At 44.1% G+C, this 17,738-nt stretch overlaps 1 protein-coding gene across 2 annotated transcripts in view; it reads right to left on the minus strand.

The window, feature by feature from the left end:
- Positions 1–17,738, minus strand: part of LOC122939698 (cytochrome P450 2C29-like) — a 228,690-nt gene that overhangs the window by 129,858 nt on the left and 81,094 nt on the right. For both annotated transcript variants that reach the window (XM_044295870.1, XM_044295871.1), the window contains exons 3-4: positions 3,339–3,501; positions 1,422–1,562 (exon numbers count right to left, since the gene is read on the minus strand). In XM_044295870.1, coding sequence (XP_044151805.1) covers positions 1,422–1,562; positions 3,339–3,501 — 304 coding nt within the window. The remainder of the gene's footprint in view (positions 1–1,421; positions 1,563–3,338; positions 3,502–17,738) is intronic.

Here is a 17,738-nt window from a genome sequence, read left to right on the forward strand (position 1 = left end):
ACCCAAATATGCCGATTCGAAGAAATGACTAGCTGGATTGATAGAACTCATGATAAATGAATGAAGTTATGAGTCCTTGGAAGTCACTGGCGTTTGTGAAACCTTCACTAAGCGGATGCAACAATTTATAGATCTGGGACTTTTGCAACAGGACTGATTCCACTATGTATTGGACATACTGGAGGCTGGTCAATGTTTCCTCCACGAACACTATACAGTAAAAGCTATGGTAGCTAATGGCATTACACACTATGACACCTGGTGTTAGTCTTGTCTGTTTCAACACTATGCATGATGGGAGCAACTTCTGATGCGGCCATCAAGAGCAAAATAATAGTGTTCAAGTGATGAAAACGGGTTCTTCCTTTGTACTAATGATGGCTACATCAGAGTTCTCAAGAGGGCTGGAGAGCCCTTACTGCCATTATGAACTATGCAGAGATGTGTAGGCCCAACACCAGGTCTCATGATGTGGGGCACCATTAGCTATCATACTAGCTGAAGTCTGGTGTTCGTGGAGGGAACATTTACCTGTCTTTGGGATGTCTTTTTTGGTCCACACAATTCCCATGCAGCACAATTTGTTCATTTGTGTATCCAGCAGCTCCCCCTGTCAGCTAAATCACCAGATCACTCCCGATCAAGATTGTCTGGGGCTAGATGGGATTACGAGTATTCCATGCACACCATCTGACAACCACCTTAGCTGAACTATGGGTCCAGGTGCAAAGAGCGTGGAATGACATAGCACAGGATTATATCCAGCATCTGTATGACCATTACTGCCAGAGTGGTAAGGAGAGATGCCCCCCAGTATCAAAGTGACCTCCACATATACTCTGCTGAAGAACCCAAAATAAAGGGGGCTTGATTGTGTGATCAGTAACCAAGCAACAACAGCAGTTTATACTTTGACAATCTTAGCTCAATCACAGTAAGTTTTCAAGGTGTTCTTTTTTCATTTCCAGGTAGTAGGTGTATATATTTTCTTTAACATAACTCCAAACTTGTTGCTTCTTATGAAAAGATCATTTTTGGGCCACTTATTCAACCCATTTAACCATAGTTTCTTGAAATTTCACCATGGGTTCTCAAACACTGGCAGCGATCTGAGACCAAAAAGGGATAATTTCTGGACCGTTATCTATTTGTTCCTTTCAATACTATTGTGATCAAATGAAACCTGTTAGGAATTTCTGGATTTCTCTAAGGATGATGTATATTTTCTGCCAGCCAGGATACAAGAGGAGTTGCAAACATTACATCATACATCAAAATGCATACCAGGGACGTGAAGAAGAGAGGGCTAATTGCATCAGAGCAAGGCTACAGGGAGACAGCAAGGATACAATACAGTGAATAAAACCATGAGACATAACAGTCATCACCAAGAAAGGTCAGACATAAGAACAGACACTTACCTCCTGTCTCTGACATAGCCTTGATTAGACTCTTGGACTCTGACAATAATCTCATCTTCAAGGCTTTATTACCCATCCCAAAATTCTTAAGAGTTGTCAAGGTGAAACGCCGGAGTGAGCGCCATCGTGCTCCATTAATATCTGAGGACAGAAGATCATGAAGATATCAATTGCTAAATACTATTATTCCAAGATTTCTTTTTCTTTTTTTTCATATACTGTATATTTTTTTTTTACCATTAACCCTTGCCAATAAGAATTGCCTAACCTGGGGGGGAAGCTACCACCGCAAGCTGCTCCTACTAAGCCCCTGTACTGGCTTGACACTGAGACGAGTGAACCTCGGCTCCTGACCAGCAATCCCAGCCAGGATTTACTACGGTGGACCAGGTCTGTAGACCGTGCAGTACTCTGTAACCCACCCCTCCCTAGTTCTCACCTGTATGGACTAATTAATCCCCCATGCCTAAATGACCCTCTTGGCGACCTTGTGTGCAGCCGGCAGACGGAAGCTAGCCACCGGCTATGACCTGCTCCCCCTGAACGGCCTGGTTCTCTCATCCCTGATCCCTGCCTCACTAACGGAACGGCGGCCCGTGCCAGACTTTAATGAAGATAAGGAGCGGGGCCACAGTGTCCCCTGCGTCCCTACACGATAACCGCGCCAGAGTGCACCAGTGCGGTGGAACCCCCATCAGCCAGGGGCCGACCCACCGCCAGCTGGACACTCCTGCCGTGTGGGGAGCCGCGCAACTCCCTGGCACCATGAACCGGGCCAGGGAGAGCCCTTCATACACCGTGGCCCCCGCCCCCCATCAGCAAAATTTGTGTGCCGCGTGGGGAGCTCATGCTGCTCCCTGGCAGAGTGCACCAGTGCGGAGGTGCCCCCCATCAGCTAGGGGCCAACCCACTGCTGGTCACTTCTGCTGCGTGGGGAGCAGCGCAGCTCCCTGGCATTATGAACCGGGGCAGGGGGAGCCCTACTTCCATCAGGGGCTCAGCCCTCCACCGGTTTTGAAGTTGATGCCGTGTGGGGAGCCACGAAGCTCCCTGGCAGAGTGCACCAGTGCGGGGATGCCCCATCGGCCGGGGGGCGACCCGCCGCCGGCTGGTCACTCCTGCCACGTGGGGAGCAGCGCAGCTCCCTGGCATTATGAACCCTGACATTTTGAATGTCGATGCTGCGTAGGGAGCCACAAAGCTCCCTGGCAGAGTGCACCAGTGCGGGGGGAGCCCCCATCAGTCAGAGCCGACCCACCGCCGGCTGGACACCCGTGGGGAGCCGCGCAATTCCCTGGCATTATGCTCCGGTGCGGGGGAGCCCCCCCTCACCTAGGGGGACGAGCCCCCTGCCGGCCGGACCCTAACACTGTGCGCTGAAGAGAAGCAGGTTCTCACCCACACCGACGTCAGGATATCCAGGTATGCTGAACTCCTCTCACTGGGAAGCCAGGTGTGGCTCATCAAACGCTGTAACGACGTACAGAGTGAGAGGGACGCTGGCTGTTGAAGTAGGCAGCCATGCCCCTCCCACAAATACAGGCTAATGAATCGACCTTACACTTAATTATTTTTCATATTAACTTCTGTTATTATCTATATCTAAGGAATGTGTTAAAAAAGTAAGTTTCAGATGTCCTGGCGCTATGTCCAGTTATGTACCTATTTCTTCCAAGTTCTATACGATGATAAGAACTGCACAGATATTCTTGTGATTTTACAATAGACTTCAGAACTAGTTTGAAACTGTCTACAGATTACTTTTCCTTCCTTCTCAGGTTGCTGTACTTAACTTACGTTTTAGCCCAGGAGTGCTCATCGGAGCTCATTGAAGAGCGGTCCTAACCTAATAGACTGGTGGCTTTTTCCAAACTGCGTAAATTAATTGAACATAAACTTATATTGTGCTAATCTCACCGTATCCCTTGCTGAAAGCGTGCATGGCTGGGATATTTGGTCGTCCACTGAATACATCGTCATAATCTACAAGGGCTTCTTTCACCGTCTCATAACCATACAGAACGATCACAGGTTCTGACATTTTCCAGATGGTGAAAACTGTGCCATATTCCTGGCTGAGCTGATGGAGGAAACACACGAGTGAGGGAAATGCCACTGAGAATGAGCTACTTCACCCATTCAAGGTAGATAAAATAGGAAATAGGTAGGACCTCTTCATCAATATCTATACTGACTGCGGTGACATCACTGTAACTTATTCAGAACTAGCAGAAATAAGTGGTCCACTTTTATTGGATTATACACCTTCCAGAACATTATTTGTCCCACATGATGAGGACCACAGAAGAGAATCGCCTGCACAGGCATAGTCTGCGATATGCAGTGAATTTTAACTGGCTTAGTTTATAGCTTTCCAATTATTGTTTTAGCTAACCATAATTCATTCCTCCTATGAACGGTTATGATGATGCTATATCTTCATTTAAAGAATGAGATGTCTATGATCAGGTGGGTTAATGTCTAAATATGTAGAAGATGTCTTTTTTCTACTTGTTTTCTATTTTATCTACCTTTTTTCTTAAAAGGGTAATCCTAGAGTAAGACAGATCTGTCAGAGTGGCCAAACCAGGGTGGAGATCATACTTACCTGGTCCCCACCAATGAGTTTGGTGTTTGATGCTTCTGGGCCGGCTCATCCTCTACCTGCCACACTTAGATCAACATCCGTCGATAGGAGGACATGGGACCACAGCAGCCAATGGCAGGCCGCAGTGGTGACCTTCTCAACTTGTGTCACATGACTAATTGTTGTGATTAGATACGAAAAAAAAGGATAAGCAGAACTCCAAGCCACTTAGTAGGATAAATCCATATTCAATGTTAAAGTCACCTGGCATGCATCCGAGCAATGCGGTGAAGGCGGTGAGGGGTCCTGGCTCGGGATCCTCCTAGAGGGAACAGCAATGTAGAGAAATCTGCAGTACTCATCCAATTCAATCAGTGGTGTTTTATTAAGTAGTTAAGCAGCATATACAGATAAAGACCTGAGGGTCGAAACGTCGCTATTTATGCTGCCTAACTACTGAATAAAACACCACTGATTGAATTGGACGAATGCTGCGGATTTCTCTACATAGTTGTCGTGATTAGAAATTAGCAAAATTCTTGAAAATTCTATTTGGTTACTTCGCCAAAGTAATTTGTCACGAAGCGCATTTATTTTTAAGTATTGGGTGCAATGATAGGAAACAGCAGTTGTGCTGCTCCCCGTCATTCTACCCCTCAGATGCCGCGTTCATCACTGATAGCAGCATCTGACATTAATATTAAGATCATGAAAAATTTGAAATCATACTTACCTCTTCCTTTTGAATGTGAAGAGCCCGCTGCCATATTGATTGAAGATCCAGTGCGAAATCAAGCATGGCACGTGATGACGTCATCACCTCGTCCAACGTAGTGAAATCATACATCACTGCGCACAATATTTTGTGTGGGATCTTCGATAAAGATGGTGACAGCTGGCTCTTTGCGCTGAAACTGTTAAGGTGAGTATGATTTTTTTTTTTTTTACCCCATAAAGCACAAGGAAATTCCATAAAGCACAAGGAAATTCGGCTTCAAGGCTAATCAAATTTGGACAGTTCACGCTAGTCGTGATGTAAGGATAAGCAGGTCACTGCTGTGGCCTGTGATTGGCTACAGTGGTCATATGTCCTCCCATTGCCAGATGTTGATCTCAGTGTGTCAGGGAGAGGAAGAGCCAGCCCAGGAGTGTTGTACAACAAACCCATCAGTTAGGAGGTAAGTGTGATCTCCAATGCAGGTTGGCCACTGCGGCAGGTCTGTCTTACTCTTGGATAATTACATGTTTATTCCTGAATAATATATAGCGCTATGGTTTTTACAATTTTTTTCAAAGTGTTCCTTTACAGTAAATAACTGGCTACACACACAAGTGTATTGTTCATACTGAGATAGCGGCAGCCTGTGCTTACTAGCATCTCCCATCTCCTTGCTGGCATGACTACTCACCCTCCTCGATGCTCAACACTGCAGGTTGCTCACAGCTTTCCCTGCCTTCTTCCTTCACTTCCTTAGGAGCTGGATTTTAAGGAGCCAACATACAGTATAAATTGGCTAATCTATCCCTAATGCCAGAGGTCGATGAGGCATATAATCTCGCCTATGGGAAGGTGACTGACCTATGCGTTCCTAGCTTGTCTAGTCCTGCAAAGATCTGCTGTTGTTTAATTTTGTTTTCCATGTCTGACCTCTGCCAGTTTACAGGACTGTCCTGTAAACTGACAGGGCCACCTGTCCTGACCTATTGTCTGAATACTGATAATGGAATGTGTGGCCAATAAATAACTCTATATGACCAACAATCCACAAGTGTTTAAGCTTAACTCTCACCTGGACAAGTTGCTGGCTGTGCAGTCACTGCCATACCACTTAGTGGATTCTGATGCCTTCAGGAAGCTGACGGAATGCACTCAGCCTTGCTGGAAGATACTGCACCTAGCCTCCATTATTTCTCAAAAAACACCCCTGTCGTGTTTTGTAGCCTGGTGGAGTATGTTAGCAATTCTTACTGTGCAGAAGGTGCACGTCAAGGTGGAAACCTGGAGCAGCTGCCATGGGCAGGGACAGTACATGTCTTTCATGCCCCACTGGGTCAATATTTTGTGTAGCAGGAGCAAGGCAGTGCCAGAGCAACAAGGCAACTAACACCTCCACGATTGTGTTGATCTGGTTCCCACACCAGGCACTTATCTGCATCCTCCACATCTCCCGCCATGGACATCCTCCTGTCCCCAAAAGAAGCAGGGCTGGATGTTGCTTCCACTCATACTCTCTCCTATAAGTGTGTAAAGAGAATTGTTAACATGTGGTTTTAGAGCCTGGGCAAGAAAAGCCACACCTTAGATCACTTGCTAAAGTGCTTTAAGCAGCAAACATCCTGCTGGCTGTATCCCTTCCAACTCCAACTGGGCAAGGTGATGGAACATTGTGGCCGTGCTGAACCTGGGGGAAATAACACAAGCTCCCTAAACAGTGCACAGGATCAATTTAGTTGTGCAATGCTTTAAAAAAAAAATAATAATAAGGTGGGTTGGAGAGGGTGCTGGCCATGTCCAGGATACTGCCCTAGCATTTCAGCCATTTCTATGTGGCAAGGAAAGCTCTCTTAGAATTGCAGCAACAGAACAGTCTGCCATTGCACTATTTGACCCACGACATTCCAACTCGCTGGAATTCCACCTTGCTGATGCTAAAAAATCTGTATGAGCAGCATAAAGCCTTGAGTGATTTTGTCATGCACCAGACCGCCTCAGCAAGGAGCATGTATTGTTTCGAGGTCAGGCAGTGACAGCTCAGCAGATTCCTGTCGACCCTGTTGGGGACCCACATGGAAAGTCCCAAGGAGAAGAAGGAAGCGAAAGAGTAGTTGGTGGTGGAGGAAGAGCAGGATTGGCTGATGATGACGATCACAACACTTATTCATCTCAGTGGGGGTGGAGCCTGAAAGAACTGGGTCTCAGCCATACTGGCCAAAATAGCTAGCCGTATGCTTGTTTATGTAGTGACAAGCATATGATTTATATCAAGCAGTCTGATGATTACTGGATAGCCATGCTTATAGATCCTCTCTATTAACCCCTTGAGGCCATTTTTCACCTTAATGACCAGGCCATTTTTTGCAAATCCGACCGGTGTTACTTTATGTGATGATAACTTTAAAATGCTTTTACTTATCAAAGCCATTCTGAGATTGTTTTTCTCATCACATATTGTACTTCATGACAGTGGTAAATTCTAGTCAAAATATTTCATTTTTATTTATAAAAAATGCCAAATTTAAATTGGAAAAAATTCCCAATTTTCAAAATTTCTATTTCTCTGCTTTTAAAACTTATAGTGATAACTCCTAAAATAGTTATTAGTTTACATTTCCCATATGTCTACTTTATGTTTGGATCATTTTGTAAATAAAATTTTCTTTTTTTGGGTTGTTAGAAGGCTTAGAAGTTTAGAAGCAAATCAGTTCAGGTCTGAAGTCACTTTGTGAGGCTAATATTATATAAACCACCCATAAATAGCCCCATTTTAGAAACTACACCTTTCAAGGTATTCAAAACTGATTTTACAAACTTTCATAACCCTTTAGGTGTTCCACAAGAATTAAAGGAAAATGTAGATTACATTTCAGAATTTCACTTTAATGGCAGATTTTCCATTTTAATCAAATTTTTCCAGTAACAAAGCAAGGGTTAACAGCCAAACAAATATTTACGGTCCTGATTCTGTAGTTTACAGAAACACCCCATATGTGGTCATAAACTGCTGTACGGGCACACGGCAGGGCGTGGAAGGCAGATTTCAATGGGATAATTTTAACTTGTCATGTCACATTTGAAGACCCTCTGATGCACTCCTAGAGTAGAAACTCCAGAAAAAGACCCCAATTTGAAAACTAAGGGATAAGGTGGCAGTTTTGTTGGTACTAGTTTAGGGTACATATGATTTTTGGTTGCTCTATATAAAAAAAATTGTGAGTCAAGGTAACAAAAATAGATGTTTTGGCACCATTTGTATTTTTGTTATTTACAATGTTCATCTGACAGGTTATATCATGTGGTATTTTTATACAGTAGGTTGTTACGGACGCGACAATACCAAATATGACTGACTTTTTTTGTTTGTTTGTTTCAGTTTTACATAATAAATAAATAATAATAATTAGTGTCTCCATATTCTGAAAGCCTTGTTTATTTTTATTTTTTGGACGACTGTCTTATGTAGGGGCTCATTTTTTTCGGTGTGAGATGACGGTTTGATTGGTATGATTTTGGGGTGCTTATGACTTTTTGATCGCTTGGTTTTACACTTTTTGTGATGTAAGGTGACAAAAAATGGCTTTTTTTACACCGTTATTTATCTTTTTTTTTTTTACGGTGTTCATCTGAGGGGTTAGTTCATATGATATTTTTATAGAAAAGATTCTTACGGACATGGCGATACCTGATATGTCAATTTTAATATTTTTATTTTACATTTAACACAATAAAAACATTTTTGAAACAAAAAAATAATCATGTTTTAGTGTCTCCATAGTCTGAGAGCAATAGTTATTTTTTAGTAGATTTTCTTAGGTAGGGGCTAAATTTTTTGCAAGATGAGGTTACGGTTAGATTGGTACTATTTTGGGGGGAATACACCTTTGTGATCGCTTGGTGTTTAAACATGCAAAACATTGGTCAATGGTTTTTTTTAGCACAGTTTTTATTTTATTTTTTTAATGTTCACCTGAGGGGTTAGGTCATGTGATATTTTTATAGAGCCTGTCGATACGGACATGTTAATACCTAGAATATCTAATTTTATTTTTTTCCCTTTTTTTTCCAATTATTATTTTTTCTTTATTTTGGGAAAAGGATGCTTTTTTACTTTTAAAAACTTTCTTTTTTTAACTTCTTTTTTCACTTTATTTTTTGTCCCACTCTGGGACTTCAACTTTTGGGAGTCTGATCCCCTTTACAATACATCACATTACTTCTGTATTGTGATGCATTGGCTGTTATATACTTGGGCACATTTGACACAAGTGAGTATGCATTTTTCACGGATGTTGTTTGTATACCTTCAGTTTTTTATGGTTAACAATGGAGGAACAATGATTTCAAGCATCACCCTCCTTTTAACAGGTCAAGTCTGCCATTTTAACCCAATCAGCCTGACATAATGATCTCCAGCCTTGTGCTCGTCAACATTCTCACCTGAGGTAACAAGACAATTACTGAAATGATCTCAGCAGGTCCTTTAATGACAGCAATGAAATGCAGTGGAAAGGTTTTTTGGGGATTAAGTTAATTTTCATGGCAAAGAAGGACGATGCAATTCATCTGATCACTCTTCATAACATTCTGGAGTATATGCAAATTGCTATTATAAAACTTAAGCAGCAACTTTTCCAATTTCCAATATTTATGTAATTCTCAAAACTTTTGGCCACGACTGTACTCAGCGATCTACAGAAATAGTTTTGTGGGTGCAGTGCACAATTTTTTTAAGCCTGCCCTGAGCCAACTACTGCTGAAAACAAACTTTTTCTTCTTCATTTCATCAATATCAATACCTGATCGGCAGCCATTTTATGCAATAGTGCACCAGCATAGGCTATCTGCAAGTCCAGAAATACAGCTTTGGCATACTGAGGTGAAAAAAACCCTCTAATATACTGCACATCTGGGATTAGACAAGCATAAGTGACTGTCACATTTGGGTCAGAAATACAGCTTTTTAGTTACTGGGGTGAAAAAAACCTCTGATATATTGCATATCTGGGATTACACGTGCATAAGTGACTGTCACATTTAGGACAGAAATACGGCTTTTTGGTCACTGGGGTGAAAAAACCTCTGATATACTGCACATCTGGGATTACACGTGCACAAGTGACTGTCACATTTAGGACAGAAATACGGCTTTTTGGTCCCTGGGGTGAAAAAACCTCTGATATACTGCACATCTGTGATTACATGTGCATAAGTGACTGTCACATGTAGGCCGTAAATATGGCTTTTTGGTCACTGGAGTGAAAAAAACCTCTGATATACTACACATCTGTGATTACACGTGCATAAGTGACTGTCACATGTAGGCCGTAAATACAGCTTTTTGGTCACTGGGGTGAAAAAAACCTCTGATATACTGCACATCTGGGATAAGACATGCATAAGTGAGTGTCACATTTAGGCCACAAATACCGCTATCATATAAGTAAAAAAATAAAAATATCCCTACATCAGGGTTTATATTGGCGGTTAATTATTTTTAACAGACTTAACCACTTTTTATTTTGCTTTGTGAACGCTAACTATGAGGCAAACATCTAATAAGGGACGCGGTCATGGTCGTGGTGGTGGTGGTGGTGGTGGTGGTGGTGGTGTTGGGAGAGGACATGGCCGTTCTGCCACAGCCACACGTCCTACTGAACCTACTACCTCAGGTCCCAGTAGCCGCCATAATTTACAGCGATATTTGGTGGGGCCCAATGCCGTTCTAAGGATGGTAAGGCCTGAGCAAGTACAGGCGCTAGTCAATTGGGTGGCCGACAGTGGATCCAGCACGTTCACATTATTTCCCACCCAGTTTTCTGCAGAAAGCGCACAGATGGCGGCTGAAACCCATGTACATCAATCTGTCACATCACCCCCATGCATACCAGGGAAACTGTCTAAGCATCGAGTCATGCAGCAGTCTCTTATGCTGTTTGAAGACTCTGCTGGCAGGGTTTCCCAAGGGCATCCACCTAGCCCTTCCCCAGCGGTGAAAGACATAGAATGCACTGACGCACAACCACTTATGTTTTCTGATGAGGACATGGGAATACCACCTCAGCATGTCTCTGATGATGACAAAACACAGGTGCCAACTGCTGCGTCTTTCTGCAGTGTGCAGACTGAACAGGAGGTCAGGGATCAAGACTGGGTGGAAGACGATGCAGGGGACGATGAGGTCCTAGACCCCACATGGAATGAAGGTCTTGCTACTGACTTTCAGAGTTCGGAGGAAGAGGCAGTGGTGAGACCGAGCCAACAGCGTAGCAAAAGCGAGAGCAGGGTGCAAAAGCACAGCAGCCGTTGCCAAAACAGTTTGCCTGCTACTGGCCACTAGTGATGAGCTGGAGGTGCCATATTCAATTTCAATGAAATTTGAAATCGAATATTTGTCATTATTCTAGTTATCGCGATTAATATGCGATTTAAATAATCGCGTATTGCGATTTTAACTTAAAGCAACTTTCCTATTGGTTTGATATCTAGAATTAGCGAAGATGACGAATATGATGAATGCATTCATCATATTCCTCAAAACGAAGATAACAAAGTATTCTGCATCTTCGTTTTAGCTCCATATTCGTCTAGTAATTCTAACAATCAAATAGGAAACTTGACTATAGAGACAGCTGTGTTTAATTCGCTATGCGATTATATTACTTTGCTTTTTTTTTAAATAAATAGATTATAATAATTATCAAGTATTATAATTATTTTATTTATAAAAAAAAGCTAAGTAATATAATTGTATAGCAAATTAAAAACTTAGCTGTCTCTAGTCAACTTTCCTATCTGATTGCTAAATATAGCGAAGTTGACAAATATGGAGCTAAAACGAAGATGGAGAATACATTCGATATCTTCGTTTTGAGGAATATGACGAATACATTCCTCATATTCGTCATCTTCGCTAATTCTACCAAGCCAACCATAGTACACGTGCATAATTCGATTAATATAACTTGAATAAATCGAATTGTGATTTCAACTTAGAGCTGGGTTTCTAATTGGTCAGCTTGCTAGAATTAACGAAGTTAACGAATATGGAATATAGCAGTGATAAGTTGAAATCGAAATTCAATTTATTCAAGTTATATTAATCAAATTGCAATTTCAACTTAATTCTCACATCCGACAGTGCATTCTAGTATGGAGGCATTCCCGTGGTGATGGGGACGCTCCATGAGCACGGAAGTCGGCAGAAGCAGCAACGGGCACTGACGGGAGCAGCCAGGAAGCCAGGAATCCTCAGGTCAGGTAAGAACTACTTTTGGGAAGTGGGAAAGAAAAGAATATAACAAAAAAAAAAAGAATATTCAAAATAGCGAATTTATAGTGCTATATTCAAAATATTAGCGAATTAGCGAAGTGCCGATATTCGATCAAAAAATTAGCTATTCGAATATTCGCGCTCAACACTACTGGCCACCGTCACCAGGGACGGATCACACCAAAGGCAACTTCAAGAAGTTCACTGGCATGGCACTTCACACAATGTGCTGATGACAAGACCCGAGTGGTTTGCACACTGTGCCATCAGAGCCTGAAGCGAGGCATTAACGTTCTGAACCTTAGCACAACCTACATGACCAGGCATCTACATGCAAGACACGGGATGCAGTGGAGTAAGCACCTTCAAAACCAAGAAAGGGATCAGGCCCCTCCTGCTCCCTCTTCTGCTGGTGTCTCGGCCTCTTCCTCCGCTTCATTTCTAAACTGCTGGCCTTTGAAATGCTGTCATTCAGGCTGATGGAGACGGACAGCTTCAAACAGCTCATGTCGCTTGCTGTCCCACAGTATGTTGTTCCCAGCCGCCACTACTTCTCCAAGAGAGCCGTGCCTTCCCTGCACAACCAAGTATCCGATAAAATCAAGTGTGCACTGCGCAACGCCATCTGTAGCAAGGTCCACCTAACCACAGATACGTGGACCAGTAAGCACGGCCAGGGACGCTATATCTCCCAGACTGCACACTAGGTAAATGTAGTGGCGGCTGGGCCCCAGGCAGAGAGCCGTTTGGCGCACGTCCTTCTGCCGCCAAGGATCGCAGGGCATCATTCTTTGCCACCTGTTGCCTCCTCCTCCTACTCGGCTTCCTCCTCCTCTTCTTCTACCTCCTCATCCGGTCAGAGACAAACCTTCACCACCAACTTCAGCACAGCCCGGGGTAAACGTCAGCACGCCGTTCTGAAACTGATGTGTTTGGGGGACAGGCCCCACACCGCACAGGAGTTGTGGCGGGGTATAGAACAACAGACCGACGAGTGGTTGCTACTAGGGATGAGCGAACTCGAACTGTATAGTTCGGGTTCGTACCGAATTTTGGGGTGTCCGTGACACGGACCCGAACCCGGACATTTTCGTAAAAGTCCGGGTTCGGGTTCGGTGTTCGTCGCTTTCTTCGCGCTTTTGTGACGCTTTCTTGGCGCTTTTTGAAAGGCTGCAAAGCAGCCAATCAACAAGCGTCATACTACTTGCCCCAAGAGGCCATCACAGCCATGCCTACTATTGGCATGGCTGTGATTGGCCAGAGCACCATGTGACCCAGCCTCTATTTAAGCTGGAGTCACATAGCGCCGCCCGTCACTCTGCTCTGATTAGCGTAGGGAGAGGTTGCGGCTGCGACAGTAGGGCGAGATTAGGCAGATTAACTCCTCCAAAGGACTTGATTAACTGATCGATCTGCAGCTGTGGATCATTGAGCTGCTGATCCTCAATTGCTCACTGTTTTTAGGCTGCACAGACCGTTTGTCAGTCTCATTTTTCTGGGGTGATCGGCGGCCATTTTGTGTCTTGTGGTGCGCCAGCACAAGCTGCGACCAAGTGCATTTAACCCTCAATGGTGTGGTTGTTTTTTGGCTAAAGCCTACATCAGGGTGAAGCTGTCACACCAAGTGCATTTATCCAGCAATAGTCTGTTCATTTTTTGGCCATATACAAAATCAGGGGCAAGCTGCGCCTGTCACCAAGTGCATTTAACCCTCAATGGTGTGGTTGTTTTTTGGCTAAAGCCTACATCAGGGTGAAGCTGTCACACCAAGTGCATTTAACCAGCAATAGTCTGTTCATTTTTTGGCCATATACAAAATCAGGGGCAAGCTGCGCCTGTCACCAAGTGCATTTAACCCTCAATGGTGTGGTTGTTTTTTGGCTAAAGCCTACATCAGGGTGAAGCTGTCACACCAAGTGCATTTAACCAGCAATAGTCTGTTCATTTTTTGGCCATATACAAAATCAGGGGCAAGCTGCGCCTGTCACCAAGTGCATTTAACCCTCAATGGTGTGGTTGTTTTTTGGCTAAAGCCTACATCAGGGTGAAGCTGTCACACCAAGTGCATTTAACCAGCAATAGTCTGTTTATTTTTTGGCCATATCCCAGTCTAATTCTGTCACTAAATCCATACCGGTCACCCAGCGCCTAAATACTAGGCCTCAAATTTATATCCAGCTAAATCTGTCCCTAGTGCTGTAGCTGGGCGAGTTATTTAGTGTCCGTTCAAGCACATTTCTTGTTCTGGGTTGAAATACAATTCCCAATTTAGCAATTTCATAATTTAGTGGTTCCTGCTATATCAGAGCTATTTGAAATCTATCCCAAAAAGGGTATATAATATTGAAGGTGCACATTGGGTCATTCAGAATAACTTCACACACACCCGCTACTGTGTATTTCCAAGTCTAATTCTGTCACTAAACCCATACCTGTCACCCAGCGCCTAAATACTAGGCCTCAAATTTAAATCCCTCTAAATCTCTCGTTACCCACCGCTGTACTGTTGTTGCTGGGCAAGATATTTAGTGTCCGTCAAAGCACATTTTTTGTTCTGGGTTGAAATACAATTCCCAATTTAGCAATTTCATAATTTAGTGGTTTCTGCTATATCAGAGCTATTTGAAATCTATCCCTAAAAGGGTATATAATATTGAAGGTGCACATAGGGTCATTCAGAATAACTTCACACACACGCTTCTGTGCATTTCCAAGTCTAATTCTGTCACTAAATCCATACCGGTGACCCAGCGCCTAAATACTAGGCCTCAAATTTAAATCCCTCTAAATCTCTCGTTACCCACCGCTGTACTGTTGTTGCTGGGCAAGATATTTAGTGTCCGTCAAAGCACATTTCTTGTTCTGGGTTGAAGTACAATTCCCAATTTAGCAATTTCATAATTTAGTGGTTTCTGCTATATCAGAGCTATTTGAAATCTATCCCTAAAAGGGTATATAATATTGAAGGTGCACATAGGGTCATTCAGAATAACTTCACACACACGCTTCTGTGCATTTCCAAGTCTAATTCTGTCACTAAATCCATACCGGTGACCCAGCGCCTAAATACTAGGCCTCAAATTTAAATCCCTCTAAATCTCTCGTTACCCACCGCTGTACTGTTGTTGCTGGGCAAGATATTTAGTGTCCGTCAAAGCACATTTTTTGTTCTGGGTTGAAGTACAATTCCCAATTTAGCAATTTCATAATTTAGTGGTTTCTGCTATATCAGAGCTATTTGAAATCTATCCCTAAAAGGGTATATAATATTGAAGGTGCACATTGGGTCATTCAGAATAACTTCACACACACCCGCTACTGTGTATTTCCAAGTCTAATTCTGTCACTAAACCCATACCTGTCACCCAGCGCCTAAATACTAGGCCTCAAATTTAAATCCCTCTAAATCTCTCGTTACCCACCGCTGTACTGTTGTTGCTGGGCAAGATATTTAGTGTCCGTCAAAGCACATTTTTTGTTCTGGGTTGAAGTACAATTCCCAATTTAGCAATTTCATAATTTAGTGGTTTCTGCTATATCAGAGCTATTTGAAATCTATCCCTAAAAGGGTATATAATATTGAAGGTGCACATTGGGTCATTCAGAATAACTTCACACACACCCGCTACTGTGTATTTCCAAGTCTAATTCTGTCACTAAACCCATACCTGTCACCCAGCGCCTAAATACTAGGCCTCAAATTTAAATCCCTCTAAATCTCTCGTTACCCACCGCTGTACTGTTGTTGCTGGGCAAGATATTTAGTGTCCGTCAAAGCACATTTTTTGTTCTGGGTTGAAGTACAATTCCCAATTTAGCAATTTCATAATTTAGTGGTTTCTGCTATATCAGAGCTATTTGAAATCTATCCCTAAAAGGGTATATAATATTGAAGGTGCACATAGGGTCATTCAGAATAACTTCACACACACGCTTCTGTGCATTTCCAAGTCTAATTCTGTCACTAAATCCATACCGGTCACCCAGCGCCTAAATACTAGGCCTCAAATTTATATCCCGCTGAATTTGAATACAATACATTGGGCCAAATAATATATTTGTTGTTGTGGTGAACCATAACAATGAGAAAAACATCTAGTAAGGGACGCGGACGTGGACATGGTCGTGGTGGTGTTAGTGGACCCTCTGGTGCTGGGAGAGGACGTGGCCGTTCTGCCACATCCACACGTCCTAGTGTACCAACTACCTCAGGTCCCAGTAGCCGCCAGAATTTACAGCGATATATGGTGGGGCCCAATGCCGTTCTAAGGATGGTAAGGCCTGAGCAGGTACAGGCATTAGTCAATTGGGTGGCCGACAGTGGATCCAGCACGTTCACATTATCTCCCACCCAGTCTTCTGCAGAAAGCGCACAGATGGCGCCTGAAAACCAACCCCATCAGTCTGTCACATCACCCCCATGCATACCAGGGAAACTGTCTCAGCCTCAAGTTATGCAGCAGTCTCTTATGCTGTTTGAAGACTCCGCTGGCAGGGTTTCCCAAGGGCATCCACCTAGCCCTTCCCCAGCGGTGAAAGACATAGAATGCACTGACGCACAACCACTTATGTTTCCTGATGATGAGGACATGGGAATACCACCTCAGCATGTCTCTGATGATGACGAAACACAGGTGCCAACTGCTGCGTCTTTCTGCAGTGTGCAGACTGAACAGGAGGTCAGGGATCAAGACTGGGTGGAAGACGATGCAGGGGACGATGAGGTCCTAGACCCCACATGGAATGAAGGTCGTGCCACTGACTTTCACAGTTCGGAGGAAGAGGCAGTGGTGAGACCGAGCCAACAGCGTAGCAAAAGAGGGAGCAGTGGGCAAAAGCAGAACACCCGCCGCCAAGAGACTCCGCCTGCTACTGACCGCCGCCATCTGGGACCGAGCACCCCAAAGGCAGCTTCAAGGAGTTCCCTGGCATGGCACTTCTTCAAACAATGTGCTGACGACAAGACCCGAGTGGTTTGCACGCTGTGCCATCAGAGCCTGAAGCGAGGCATTAACGTTCTGAACCTGAGCACAACCTGCATGACCAGGCACCTGCATGCAAAGCATGAACTGCAGTGGAGTAAACACCTTAAAACCAAGGAAGTCACTCAGGCTCCCCCTGCTACCTCTTCTGCTGCTGCCGCCTCGGCCTATTCTGCTGCTGCCGCCTCGGCCTCTTCCTCCGCCTCTGGAGGAACGTTGGCACCTGCCGCCCAGCAAACAGGGGATGTACCACCAACACCACCACCACCACCTCCGTCACCAAGCGTCTCAACCATGTCACACGCCAGCGTTCAGCTCTCCATCTCACAAACATTTGATAGAAAGCGTAAATTCCCACCTAGCCACCCTCGATCCCTGGCCCTGAATGCCAGCATTTCTAAACTACTGGCCTATGAAATGCTGTCATTTAGGCTGGTGGACACAGACAGCTTCAAACAGCTCATGTCGCTTGCTGTCCCACAGTATGTTGTTCCCAGCCGGCACTACTTCTCCAAGAGAGCCGTGCCTTCCCTGCACAACCAAGTATCCGATAAAATCAAGTGTGCACTGCGCAACGCCATCTGTGGCAAGGTCCACCTAACCACAGATACGTGGACCAGTAAGCACGGCCAGGGACGCTATATCTCCCTAACTGCACACTGGGTAAATGTAGTGGCAGCTGGGCCCCAGGCGGAGAGCTGTTTGGCGCACGTCCTTCCGCCGCCAAGGATCGCAGGGCAACATTCTTTGCCTCCTGTTG

This window comes from Bufo gargarizans, chromosome 5 (genome assembly GCF_014858855.1).
Source record: "Bufo gargarizans isolate SCDJY-AF-19 chromosome 5, ASM1485885v1, whole genome shotgun sequence".
Lineage (NCBI taxonomy): Eukaryota > Metazoa > Chordata > Amphibia > Anura > Bufonidae > Bufo > Bufo gargarizans.